Source organism: Sphaerodactylus townsendi, linkage group LG03 (assembly GCF_021028975.2).
Source record: "Sphaerodactylus townsendi isolate TG3544 linkage group LG03, MPM_Stown_v2.3, whole genome shotgun sequence".
In the NCBI taxonomy this organism is placed as follows: Eukaryota; Metazoa; Chordata; class Lepidosauria; order Squamata; family Sphaerodactylidae; genus Sphaerodactylus; species Sphaerodactylus townsendi.
The window spans coordinates 52,665,938-52,679,769 of NC_059427.1; the positions used below are offsets into that span (position 1 = coordinate 52,665,938).

The 13,832-nt window shown below is 43.6% G+C and overlaps 2 protein-coding genes across 9 annotated transcripts in view; both read right to left on the minus strand.

The window, feature by feature from the left end:
* GATA2 (GATA binding protein 2) overlaps window positions 1-13,832 on the minus strand; it is a 627,541-nt gene that overhangs the window by 348,340 nt on the left and 265,369 nt on the right. The gene's annotated exons all lie outside the window — the stretch shown is intronic.
* Window positions 1-13,832, minus strand: part of COL7A1 (collagen type VII alpha 1 chain) — a 120,506-nt gene that overhangs the window by 17,169 nt on the left and 89,505 nt on the right. For all 7 annotated transcript variants that reach the window (XR_007243934.1, XR_007243935.1, XR_007243936.1 and 4 more), the window contains 11 exons: window positions 12,636-12,680; window positions 12,388-12,423; window positions 11,916-11,951; window positions 10,871-10,975; window positions 10,175-10,210; window positions 9,803-9,838; window positions 8,224-8,271; window positions 7,535-7,570; window positions 5,433-5,564; window positions 3,723-3,932; window positions 971-1,006 (listed from right to left, as the gene is read on the minus strand). Coding sequence is in view for 4 of the 7 variants with exons in the window: in XM_048489746.1 (XP_048345703.1) it covers window positions 971-1,006; window positions 3,723-3,932; window positions 5,433-5,564; window positions 7,535-7,570; window positions 8,224-8,271; window positions 9,803-9,838; window positions 10,175-10,210; window positions 10,871-10,975; window positions 11,916-11,951; window positions 12,388-12,423; window positions 12,636-12,680 (756 nt within the window). In the remaining 3 variants the exon portion in view is untranslated. The remainder of the gene's footprint in view (window positions 1-970; window positions 1,007-3,722; window positions 3,933-5,432; window positions 5,565-7,534; window positions 7,571-8,223; window positions 8,272-9,802; window positions 9,839-10,174; window positions 10,211-10,870; window positions 10,976-11,915; window positions 11,952-12,387; window positions 12,424-12,635; window positions 12,681-13,832) is intronic.

The window sequence follows — 13,832 nt, forward strand, 5'->3', positions numbered from 1 at the left end:
AGCATGCATGTGTGGAGACAATTAACTATACCTCCATTTATCCAGCATCACAGCCCCAAGCAACAGTCCTGCTCTTGGTAGCTGCTAAAGCCAAATTTAGGTTTTTAGAGTTTCAGTCATGGAACTCAAGTGTTAAATAAAAGCCATCCTAATAAAATGCCTGTATCACCAGTAATACTGTTTGCAAGTAATACTGTCGACATGTGTGAATACAATCACACCCCGAGAAGGAATTTCAGATACTTTGATACAGTCAGATACCCAGAATACTATTGTAACTCGCTCTACGCGGGCCTTCCCTTGCGTTTGATTCGGAAACTGAAACTGGTCCAACATGCAGCGGCACGCTTGCTCACAGGGGGCGCCTTTCGTGATCATATTCAGCCTGTGTTGCGCCAGCTGCATTGGCTTCCAGTGGAATTCTGAATCATCTTCAAGGTGTGGGTTTTGACCTTTAAGGCCTTACGCGGCCTGGGACCCTCATACCTTAGAGACCGCATTACCCCATATGCCCCTATTCGGCCTCTGCGTTCAGTTGTTCTGCTGGGCCTTTGGAGTGTCCAGTCGCTGAGTAGGGCGCCCCCCCACCCCCCCTACTCACTTACTTTTACCATTCTATTTTTGTCTACATCTACGTTACCCTTCTAGGGAGGAGTCCGGCCGTTCCCTCCTTTTGGGGAGGCTTTTTAACAAATTGGGTTATGGGACGCCTGTTATTATTGTATTGACCGCTGTTTTAATGGATTTTAATGGATTTTAGTAAATGTAATAATTGTTTATGTGGTCACTTATTGTGATCTTTTGTTATAAACTGTACATACATTGACATTGTTGTGCACCGCCCAGAGCCCCTTGGGGATGGGGTGGTCTACAGATCTAAACAATAAATAAATAAATAAACAAACAAAATGTAACCCTGTCGCTGTAATCCAAGTAAATCATTAAGCGTATGTTAAGTATTACCACCAACCTGCTCTCCTCGATCACCTTTCTCACCACGATCACCCTTGAATTAAAAAAAAAAGTTAGAAATTAATGCTGCATTATCTGAAGGCCCATTATCAACTGTATTTTATAATGAACAAACATGTCTGAAGTGCAATTATGGAAGACATGCTGATCTATTTTCTTTAAGGAAACTTTCAGTAAAGCACTTTCAATTTATGAATGAGGAATAGCCATTATGGCAGGGTTTAACCTTCTAATTACATTACATATTACATGTGTTCATAGTATTACATTCTATTACATATCAGCATGTTCAAGTTATGCATACAGGAGTGTATCCAGCCACCTGAAGTCTTTGTGATTTTACTCTCCTATTGCAGCTCATGGAGTGCACACACACCTGCTTTTGTTTCTTTCTGAAACAGCACAGGGGAGAAGTGGAGGTCTGCAGTTGCAGGAAGAATCAATGAAAACTGCCACCCACTCTTCCTTTACAAGACAAGCTGTTTCATTACAGGAAACGCGTAGTTAGATACATACCGTAGTACTATCACTGCTAAGAAAACAGGTAGGTTAAAGAATAACAACCCCATCCAAGCAGTGAGGTGGGCAGCCACAGCACCGCAACCACGTTGCCCCGCACTTCCAGACATGCTTCACAGTGGTGCGGAGAGGCTGGCCAAAAAAAAAAAAAACCTGGCCTCCCCACTGCCGAGAAGCCTCTATGAGACTGAATAGACTTATGCGACACAAAAGGGTTGCGTAAATCCTTATTTCCTGCCACCAGTGTAACCTGGCAAATGGCTAGGAGGAAGCCGACTAATGTAAGCTCCTCCTCTTGCCATGTCCCTAGACCACCCCTGCATCAGGGGCGCTGGTGCAGCGTCCCATGCCATGTCCCAATGCTGGGGGAGGCTGGCACTAGCTAAACGCCAGCAGTTTCACCTTTCCACCAGGTAAGTGGGGATGGCAAACATGCCAGCATGAGGGCATGCCATTCCCACAAGCCCTTTTGCTCCCCCCTTTTTGGACGGGGCTCTTACTCTCCTTTGAAATTTCGAATGAAAGGGTTGACAGGCAATTTGTATAAATATTTGTTAAGTCTAAGAGATATAACTGGCAATTTTCAAAAGAAATGTGAAAAAATTGTGTATTCTATAATTTTAAATAGAAATGATTCTGGTCATTGATAGTCTAAATTAAGCCAGCGTAGTGTAGTAGTTAAGAGAAATGGGCTCTAATCTGGAGAACGGGGTTTGATTCCCCACTCCTTCACATGAGACTCTTATCTGGTGAACAGGATTTGTTTCCCACTTGTACATGTGAAGCTTGCTGGGTAACCTTGGGTTAGTTCATTCAGAACTCTTTCAGTCCCACCTACCTCAATAGGTGTTTTTTGTGAGTAGAGGAAGGGAAAGGAGTTTGTAAGTCCCCTTGAGTCTCCTTACAAGAGAGAAAGGCAGGGTACAAATCCAAATTCTTCTTCCTCTAGTATTAACTGACTTAAAGTATCTTTTATAAGACCAAATTTCATTGGTACTTAACGTCAGAGAGACCCAGTGTGGTGTAGTGGTTAAGAGTGTCGGACTAGTATCGGGGACACCTGAGTTCAAATCCTCACTTGTGCCATGGAAGCATACTGGGTCACCTTGGGCCAATCACACTCTCTCAGCCTAATCTGATTCACAAGGTTGTTGTGAAGATAAAATGGAGGAGACCAGAATGGTATAAGCTGCCTTGGGTCCCAATTGGGGAGAAAGGCAGGGTACAAATGAAGTTAATAACAACAATAACAACAGTAGTATTAAGAAAAACTGAACTCCATTTCCTTTATTGGAAAAAGTCAAAGATAGACACTATGTGTCAAACAAAGACAATTATTGAAAAGTGGGGAACAGTTATAATTAATTAAGAGAATATTCAACCATATAACATCTTAAATCCCACTGAAATATTCATGGATTTCTGTTAATGGAACAGAAATTTCTCACTTTCTCCCTCCCACAGCGTCCCCAAATGCTCCTTAAAGTACTGTTCCTTGGGGACATAGGAGGCCCCCCAAAAGTTTTAAGGGGGGACTCAATGAACCCCCTCCTTTTGTCAGTAGAAATCTTCTGCAGGACACAACCATTCTGTAATTTTAAACACACCTTATCTTTATGTATGTTATATCTACAACTCTGTCTTCTTCACTTTAATTTTATGGTTATATATTTTTCTATTTTCATAATAGTTTAAAAATAAACAGGATAAATGAGTGAACTACCAACACAAAGTGACATTTCTAGCAACTGTACCTCCCTTGTGAGTTTTAGAAAGAACAATGTGTTTATAATATAAGTAGGCTTTCCAAATAATGTTGAAGTTGCATGTTTTATGACTGCTGTACTGTAAATTTACGGTGTGCATTAACACTGTTTTATTCTGCTAATATTGTGTAATTGTATTTTTTTTTCAACCTGTCCTGGAGTTTTATAAAGTTGTGGTAGAACATTTTGTTAAAATATGGAAAGATAAAATTCTTGCCTAAAACGGCATTCCCAGTTTATATCCAGAATTTTCCCAGGATATTCCTAGTTAAGAATCATCCCCAGTGCTCTATGAGCTGCCTCACTCACATGTCAAGATTCTAGGACCACAGACATAAAATATGGTCCCTGGAAGGACAAGTCACAGCTACGTGGAAGCTTTAAAACCTCCTACCCACATATGGTTCTTTATAAATTAAGAGGCTAATTTACATTTCTATCATTAACTTCTTATCCTTGACTCACCTTCTCTCCAGGTCTCCCAGCTTCTCCAAGTTCTCCAGCCCGGCCTGGTACTCCTGGAATTCCAGGTTTCCCAGGCTCTCCTGGTTGGCCTGGTGACCCTTCTGGTCCCCGCTCTCCAATGGCTCGTACTATTGGACCTTGTGGGCCAGGTGGACCTTGGCTTCCTGTATCTCCCTTTGGTCCTCTCTCTCCAGGGAATCCAATGATACCCTACAAGAATCATAAGTTTGAGCAGTATCACATCAGGTTTCTCTACAGTTGACTTTCAGAGACAAATATATCCAATGTATCTGTGCCAATAATTGTGCTCACTATTGAGTCTAATCAGTGACGTAGGTATAGATTTATTAGGGGGAGGTTCGGGGCCACGCCCCCACCACCCCAAGTCCCGCCCTCAGCCTCAGTGCTTATAAAAGCAGCTCTCTGAGGCCAGAGATGGCACACTCCCCTGCCCTGCCCGCCCCGCTTCACTGGCTGGGCTCCCAGCTGGCAGTCCCTTCTGCTCTCCCTTCCAGGCGTAGCTAGGGAAAATGGAGCCTGGTGCAAAATGGGTTTTTTTGCACCCCTGCCCCCAGTTTAAACAACATTGAAAGTGATGCTGTTTTGAAGTGGATTATCCCTCACCCTGAAACAGCATCACTTTCAATGTTTAAACTGGGGACCTCAGATTCTCCCTTTAAATCCATGCAGAAGGGGGGGGGGGATTTAAAAGGAGAATCTGGGGAAATTTGGAGAGTGCCTGCTGTCGGGAGTGCAATTGTTAAGCTAGCAGCACCAAACTGTCAGGGTATCTTTAGGAGACTCTCCTGATGATACCACCCAGGTTTGGTGAGGTTTGGTTCAGGGGGTCCAAAGTTATGGACTCTCAAAAGTGCACCCCCATCTTCTATTAGATCCCATTGGAAACAATGAGGGATGGGGCATCCCCTTTGGGAGTCCATAACTTTGGACCCCCTGAACCAAACCTCACCAAACCTGGGTGGTATCATTTATTTTATTTTATTTATTTATTATCATATTTATATACCGCCCCATCCCCTGAGGGCTCTGGGCCATGAACAACAAAAGGGCTCTGGGCTCTGAACAACAAAATCATCAGGAGAGTCTCCCAACAAATCCCTGAAATGTTGGTGCTGCTAGCCTAAAACAGAAAAAACACTAAAAAAATACAAAAACCCCACTAACGGGGGGGCAGAGCTTCGGACATGTAATGGGGGAGGTTGAATCCGAGAAATCCCCTCTTACCTTAGTCCTTGAGTCTAATAATAGGAACAGAATCTGGTTCCTTCCTTTGCAAGGTTGTCAACCAGGCAAATGGCAACAATTCATTCTTTACTGTTAATCAGTCATCCCAAAAGATGGAGGTTCAATTGGGTTATCATAGCTCTTATTATATTGTACCTTTCTGTTTCACCTTTTGTAACACAAAGGTCTAAAAGCATCTTATGGAATTTTCTCATGGAATTAAAATGTTCCAGTTGTAGTATCAGTGACTTAGTTTCTTAGAAATCTTTGAAAAGATCTTTTGCAAAACCAATAAAACAACAACTAATGCTAATGCTAAATAGAATCCTTTCTTCAGACACAGGTCCACTGACATTGAGTTTAACAAAGATCTTACACACACTGATTTAACAGGTTTGCAAGCTAGGCCAGCAAAAAGGCCTTAGGGCAAAAAGTAATTCTTGTACAAGAATAGCTCTATCTCACCTCTTTGCCTGGTAGACCCCTTTCTCCTGGATCCCCTCTGTCACCTTTCTGGCCCTTTCGACGATCAGGAACAGGCAAGAATTGATCAGAACTCCCATCATAGGCACCAGTGATCTCCCGCAATAAAGAAATCTGTGGGAAAGGGAGCTTATTTGTAGAAGCAATGGGAAGAATGTGTCTACTCTCAAGCTAAAATACATTGTGTCACAAGTACAAAAACCCATCTATACTCTCTTAGGCCTCCAGAAAAAGAGCAAGGCCTTTGCCATGAATGCCACATAGAACACAATGTCTATCCATGAAGATGGTGGTGAGCTGGCAAATAAATGAGGGGGAATAAAAGTGGGGGTTGTACTGGCTACAGAGTTGGTACCACCTGAGGTGGGTGGCAGCACCTATTACGTCCACTTCACAATATGAGATAATGAGAAGCAACACTGATGGTCTACATGGTACAGTACTAACCATTAGAGTGAGGCTAATGGAACTCAAAGGCATAGCTACCAGGGGGGTGCGTGTTGAACCAAACGCGTGCTGGGGGTGGGGGCACAAAAAATTCAAATTCGTTTGTGTTTTTTGTATTTTTAGTGTAGACCGTTTTTTGCCTGCAGGGGGTGCAGCTTTTAGGCTAGCAGAACCAACATTTCAGGGATTTTTCGGGAGATGCTCCTGATGATACCACCCAAGTTAGGTGAAGTTTGCTTCAGGGCGTCCAAAGTTATGGGCTCCCAAAGGGGATGCCCCCATCCCCCATTGTTTCCAATGGGATCTAATAGAAGATGGTTGCTACACCTTTGTGGGTTCATAACTTTGGACCCCCTGAACCAAACTTCTCCAAACCTGGGTGTTATCATCAGGAGGGTCTCCTAAAGATACCCTGAAAGTTTGGTGCTGCTAGCTTAACAATTGCACCCCTGACAGCAGGCACTCTCCAAATTTCCCCAGATTCTCCTTTTAAATCCACCCTCTTCGGCATCACTTTGGGGAGAATCCACCCCCAAACAGCATCACTGTCAATGTTGTTTAAACTGGGGACCCAAGATTCTCTCTTTAAGGTGGATTTAAAACAAGAATCTGGGCTCCCTAGTTTAAACAACATTGAAAGTGATGCTGTTTAGGGGTGGATTCTAGCATCACTTTCAGTTTGTTTAAACTAGGGACCCCAGATTCTCCTTTTAAATCCACCTTAAAGGGAGAATCTGGGGTCCCCAGTTTAAACAACATTGAAAGTGATACTGTTTTTTGGGGGGGGGAAAGCATCACTTTCAATGGTGTTTAAACTGGGGACCCCAGATTCTCCCCTTAAGGCCGCTCATTGGGGAGGGGCGCAAAACTGAGATTGTGCACCAGGCTCCATTTTCCCTAGCTATGCCTCTGATGGAACTTACTGGGGCAGAGCCCAAAGATGCTCTGATTAATGACATCACTCCAGATCCAAACAGTCTGAGCTGTGCTCTGGTATGGTTTGGCTCAAGCACAACCCTGCTTTTGGGGAGCAGCAAGAATACTGTTGCACTGAGCAAAATGGTCTGACCCCTGCTCTAGAGAGTGAGAAAAACTATCTAGCCCTTATTCAAGTGCCTTCCCATGCTATCCTTCATGCCTATAGACAGGAAACAGCAGATAATAAGTAATGGAGTTACTGAATACGCATGCTTAAGAACCCTTTTTGTTTATTCATTATTTATTTTACTTAAGATCCCATCTTTTTTTTAACTTTCAAAGTAAACCATTCTGTCCCTGGCAGTTTATCTAATTTCTCTGTTTCCTGAGTAGGTTTAGCTTCAGAAGTTATCTTTTAGAATTCGAATTCCTGCTGAGAATCCCCTTGTATAGATAGGGAAAATTATGGAAAAATCCTTTGAATGGTGTCTAACCCCATAAAGTGTTGTAGTTTCTCCTTCTTTCTTTCCTAACCCCATAAAGCTGCCACACTCCACAGTCTGGCATCCTAACACCTCCTGTATTCTTCACAGCAATCCATTCTGGCCTCTAGCAACTCAAATGAAGATTCCAGTTTTCACCCAACTGCTTGCACCGGCCACAGGGTGGACCATGACAGATGTAATTGAAAAATATAGCCCATATGTAATAATTTATACCTTAATACCATAGGCATCTAGAGCACGTTCAACATTCTAGACAAAGAGAGAAAAGACATCATCACCAAGAAGTTAAAAAAAGTTCATTAGAAATAAATACCAAACATAAAAGTTTTCTCAGTGTCTTCCAGAAAAATACTGCCCATCATTCCTGATTGCTATATTTGTTAATGAGCCCAATGAAATATTCCAGTGGAGTACAACTGGCCCCCCAAGAAGTTAGAGCAACATCAGCTTCTGAGTGGTGACTGGGGTTAACACACACAGCAAGGTCATCTACTTGTAAAGATGGGTCTTCTTCCCCTGTTGTATTGTACTGTATTATTTGATTTGTATACCAAATGGATTTCTGTGATTCCTACATAAATGATGCTCTTTGACAAATATTACTTGAACTAAATTCACAGACAGGAAGCTGCACTGGTAGAAGGTGCTACAGCAGTGGGATTTGGGTTACCATTCCCTTAACTGCCTCAGTGCTACTCGCTATGGACATGTACATTAGTTCTTCAAGTGGAAGAGAGCATATACACTGCAGAAAGATATCTGCAGCTAACAGTTCCAAATGACAAAAGTAGGCAAAATACATTCTCTATTTCAGAAGAAAAATTGCTGCTCAGCCTGGAAGCAAAAATCTTGAAATATACTTTTCTTTGTCAAGATTTTAAAATATTGTACTGATAACTCACTGGCGTTGTTCCAGGTTCACCTCGTGGTCCAGGATCCCCAGGTCTCCCCTAGTCAAAGTGACAAAATTAATGTGGTACTCTAGCTCTCTCAAGAAGCAAAAGTAATGCAGCTTGGTTGTGTGACACTTAACGCCTTGGAGGAAGTGATCAAATTATATTTTTAAAAATACTGGCAAACCAATGAAAAGGCTGCAGAAAGACTTCAGATAACTTTCTATCTGAAGGCAAATGGCATCAGCTTATTTTACAAGGAGATTTAGGGTACAAGATTTAGGGTGATTTTACAAGGAGATTTTACAAGGAGATTTAGTTATTTTGCCACTGTTAGTTATTTTGCCACTGGAGAGGGTGCCCTGCATATGCAGGGCACCCTCTCCAGTGGCAAAATAACTAACAGGGTCTGATTAATGGATTTTCTCAATGGAAGATGCAGAACTGCGCAGCACCATTCTGAAAAAGTTCAGATGAACTCAAATTTCTGCATGCAGATTTCAATAATTTCTAAATTAGATTCTAGAAAACTTTATTTCTATTTTAAAATAAAGACCAGAATGACCTTTAGGCTATGCCTGTCAACATGTATTTATTTACCTAGATCATTTATATGCACCTCTCCAGAGAGCTACACAAGGTGATGCAAAAACAGTACAGTAAAATTAAACAACTGAAGTGTACAAATAACAGAACAAGCCATAAAAACAAGCCAGAAGCAAAGAATCAACATTAAGCAGCCTAAAATGATATCTACAAACACCTCACAGACTAGAAGTAGACCTGAAAAAAAAGCTTTAAAAGATTGGAACTTTCATTTAAAAAGAAATATTTTGCAAAGGACAGTAAAGTTAGTGCCAGGTGAACCTTGAGGGAAAGGGCATTCCAGAGGCCTAAAAAACCCTATCTTTAGTCCCCCACTTTCTCTCTGCTGACAAGGGCACAGACAGCAAGATTTAGAAAGAGGCTGGTGCTTCCATCTCTATTTATTCCCACTGGCCCATCCTCTTCACCAGGTGTACCTTCTTTCCTTTATTGTTCCTCTCATTCTGCCCACCTTCTTTGCCTTTTCCTCTCCCATGCCCTACCTCCCTTGGGTTGCCTGTGGAAGCTAGGTATATCTGTTGGGCCCACCTCTTTCTCCTTGAGTCTGCTTCCATGTTGGTCAGCCCAGCTGTCTGATCCCTGGGAGAAGCTCATGGAAATGTGGCCACTGCAGGCCCTGAGCTTCACTGGCAGCCCTCCTCACTCTGGCCATGTCTCAGCCCTGCGGCCTGGCATGACCATCTTGGATTTAAGGGAGCTGTCAGGCAGACCCGAGGTTGCAGCTGGCCGGGCCCGAGGTTGCAGCTGGCCGGGCTGTGCTGCAAGAATGGCATCTTTCTCCCAGCCAAAATAGATAAGTTGGAAGGGGTATCCATCAGATTCTAGAGAGCCAGGGAAGGTCTGCAGTGGTTGTCTGGAAAGGGAGGTCTGGCATAAGACCTTCAGCCAGACATCTCCCATCCAGGGCTTTTTACAGTTTTTACTGTGAAAAGCAGGTACATTCTGCACTGTTCAGTGCCATGTGGTACTGATAGGTACTCACCAGCTCTCCTTTGGATCCAGTCTCTCCTCTGTCACCCTAAAACAAAATGAGCTTGAGAAATCAGGATTATGACACTCCTGGGGAAAAATTTACTTCTGCCTCCAAATGAAAAGTACTTTGAGTCCCAATTACAGGGAACAAGTCAACCTGCACTGTGACTCAGGGGTGCTATTCTGAGACAGCATGGTTCCTTTACTTTTCTGATAGAAGTGGTCCCAGGAGGATACTATGACATTCTATAACAAAATTGTGAAGCCCAGGGCTGAATCTTCATCTCCCAGAGATATGGCAAACAATAATAATGTTAGGAATAGGTCAGGCTCTAACTGACTTGCTAATTGAACAAAATTAGGTACAGAAGGTTTTGCCTACCTTTTGTCCTGATGTTCCAGGGAGACCTGGGAGGCCCTATAAACAGCAACACAGAGACATGATCAAAGCAGAGGCACTGAATAAGAGTAGTGATTATGGATTCTGACCAAACTATCAGAATAAGAAAATTAGTCCATTATTGGCTGGCTACTAGTCTGATGCTCCTTCTGCACATGCAGAATAATGCACTTGCAATCCACTTTCACAATTGTTTGCAAGTGAATTTTGCTATTCCACACAGTAAAATCCAGCTGCAAAATGAACTGAAAGTGGATTGAAAGTGCATTATTCTGCATGTGTGCAAAGGGTCTTAGTGAGTAAAGGGATCTCCATATATAAAGGCAGCAAAACTCTGAAAGTCAGTCTGAGAAAGCACCGATAGGAGAAGACCTTGGCCATTGTTGGCCCTCCAGGGCAACTGGTTGGCCTCTGTATTAAACAGTTTGTTCGAAAAGATGGACCACTGGTCTTGGAAGTTTTTCATGTGTGTTTCATATAAGATATAATTTTCTTCTACACTGGGGGATAGGTATAGAAGGCTTTGTGAAAAACCTAAGGCAACTGCAGAAACAATTCCTAGCTCTGATTTCAACTTCTTAGTACACTATTCTGCTATTCTTTTGCCCTTGAACTATTCCTGCTATCAGTTCAACCTTCTGCAAGAAGCCAAAATATGTTGTGCAGAAGGCAACCCACCTGGCCTGGTGGACCCACTTGCCCAGGTACACCAGGCACACCTGGTGCCCCTGGTGGCCCTGGGGGACCACTGCTCCCTCGTTCTCCTTTAAGACCTTCCCGACCCTGCAAACAGAGAATAAATGAAATTTAGTTATTAAATATAAGGAACAGTATAATTTCTTATAAAATTTACGTCTTGCATTTCCTCATAGCTGAAAAATCATAATTAAAAGAATCACAACTTAAAACCAACAAAACGAATCTCCAAAAGATACCTGCAAGTTATACTCCATTAAAAGCCCTGACAAATAAAATGGCCTTGCACCACTTCCTAAAAATTTCTAAGGAAGGTGTATCCCTCACCTCTTTAAGGAGTCTGTTCCATGAAATAAGCACTGCAATGGAGAAGGTACAGGAACTGGCTGATGTCAAGCAGGCTACCTTAAGTGAGGAATAGCTGATATGTGGCAGCCTAAGAACTGTGATTGGTGAATGGGGGTATATGGGAGAAATTGCCCTTTTAAGAAAAGCATTGCCCTTTTAAGAAAATCATAGAGACATCCTACCCGAGCGGCAACTTCCCTGTAGCCAAGCCTCAGAGCTGGCCGGGGAAAGGAAAATATGAGTGGGTGAGTGAGGGAGACTACGGGCAGCGGTGGCGGGCGGCTGGTGGCTTACGTATAAGTCGAGGAGGGCTTTTTTGGCACAAAAAACGTGCTGAAAAAGTCGACTTATACGCAAGTATATATGGTAGCCAGAATTCATGCAAAGAATCACAGACTTATTTAGACGAAAGCACAAGGTTATGTAATCCTTACTCAGAAGCCTCTGGCTGCTAATAGTCCTATGATATAGGCCAGGAAGCCTGGCGCTGGCAGAGAAAAGCAGCCTTGTTGCTGTATGTTAAGAATGTACATTATTTTATCCTTCTTGGGTGACAAGATAAAGTCTCCATGAAGACTGGGAAGAGAGGGAGTGAGTGTGTGTGTTGCGTCTGTAAGGAGATGAGGGTAGCAGCCTACAAGAGAGTTAAATTTAGGCATTTTAGGACAGCAGTACTTACATCTCTGCCAGACTCTCCAGCTTCACCTTTATCCCCCTGATAGAAATGGGAAAAAATATCACAATTATACCTGTGTAGTATGGACAAAACTGAGCTATTCTTGCTCTCTGCTTTATTTCTTCTTTGCACAGACAGCAGAGCCTTCTTGGACCTTGCATACATTACTGTAAGCTACCCTGATACTTCAAAGGGCAGTCACGAAGCAGGAATATCTTCTCCTTCTGTTAGAGACACCTCTGGACATTTCATCGCTGACAGCAAAATGTCAAAATGTCATCCGTATCACGTTCTTTTTAAAATGACATCCAAAATGTGATATTAACAGCAGAAATAAAATTAAATAATGAGCCCTACAGCAACTGGCTTCATGGTGAGGCCACCTCTCCAACCTGCTAGGCTACAAGAAAACTAGTTGAGATGGAAATGTGGATAACACAGTGTGTGTGTATGTGTGTCTACGCAGGGCATTTACCTTCCTGCCATCTTCTCCTGGTGTCCCATCTTCACCCTAGAGAACAAAACAGTACAATCACATTTGTATTCTAAGCCCTACTTAAAGTAATCTGCTCTTAACATCCCATATGTTTATTTTGGCATGAAATCAAATAAAAACCTTGCATATTTTAATTGCCACCACTTCCTTCCCGAGTACAATCTCTTGCCTCTCAGGCCCTAAGTCTCACTTCTCCAATAGCAGGACGGGTCTGATCCACCACTTACATTCTTCCCATTTAGCCCGGGTTTGCCATCTTCACCAGTCTTACCCTAAGAAAGAAATGCACATTGTTAGTTGAACAAGAAAGTTTTCCATAGGATGAAATAACAATCAATTACACAGAGCAACTACATCACAGCAATTAGACAGCAACTAATAGCAGAATCTGAAGCAGCAGAAGGAGCAAAATCCAAATGCTAGATCAGGGGTAGGCAACCTTTACCACCCGAAGAGCCATTTGGACCCGTTTTCCATGGCCCTGAAGATCTACCGAGCCGGAGAGGCGGCTCCGCACAGAACCGCCTCCGGTTCAGTCCCACCACTCACCTTTCCTTCCAGCGCTGGGAGGTGGAGGCGCCAGGCAGGGAAACCCCCTCTGCCTGATGGAGCAGGCAGCTGCTTGCTACGTGGGGCAGAGGGGGGGTGTCTGCGGCCTGCTCGGTGCCACTACCTCTTTGAACTGCAGGAGGCAGTGGCGCCGGCAGGGAAACCCCCTCTGCCCGATGGAGGCAGAGGAGGGATGGTGGCTGTGGGGATGGCAGAGGGGGGATGGCAGCTGCTCTGGAGGGACACGCCCACGCTACTCTCCGACCTCCAGGGTTTGGAGGGCAGCGTGGACATGTCCCTCCAACCCTCCAGAGCAGCACTGGAAGGAGAGGTGAGTGTAGGGGACGCGAAAAGCGGCGCCCTCACGCACGGAGCCGCCTCCAATTCAGCCCCTCCACTCACCTTTCCTTCCAGCACTGGTCTGAAGGGCTGGAGGGACACGCCCACGCTACCCTCCGACCTCCAGGCCACTTGGAGCCGCAGTATAAGGCTGAAAGAGCCGCATGCGGCTCTGGAGCTGCGAGTTGCAGACCCCTGTGCTAGATAGTCCCCACATAATACATGACACAGTCATTGGTAAGATCAAATTCTTACTGTTTCAGATTATTGACATTTGCACTTCACTACCTATTTTAGTAACAGATAATGGAACCAAGGCAATTAATGCCTCAAAATCACCCAGTGAATCCAAGATACTCTGTCAAATGTTCATTTTGACCTTGGCTTTTATCCTTAGGGTAAAACTCAAAGGGTCAATATGTGATCACAGAGACAGTCTGGTGTATCACAATGCCAAAATCTTCGCAAGGTCCATGGCAATGGTAGGTTTTTGCAAATTACACCGTTCTTGCTTTCAGAGGATGAATATACCCTGT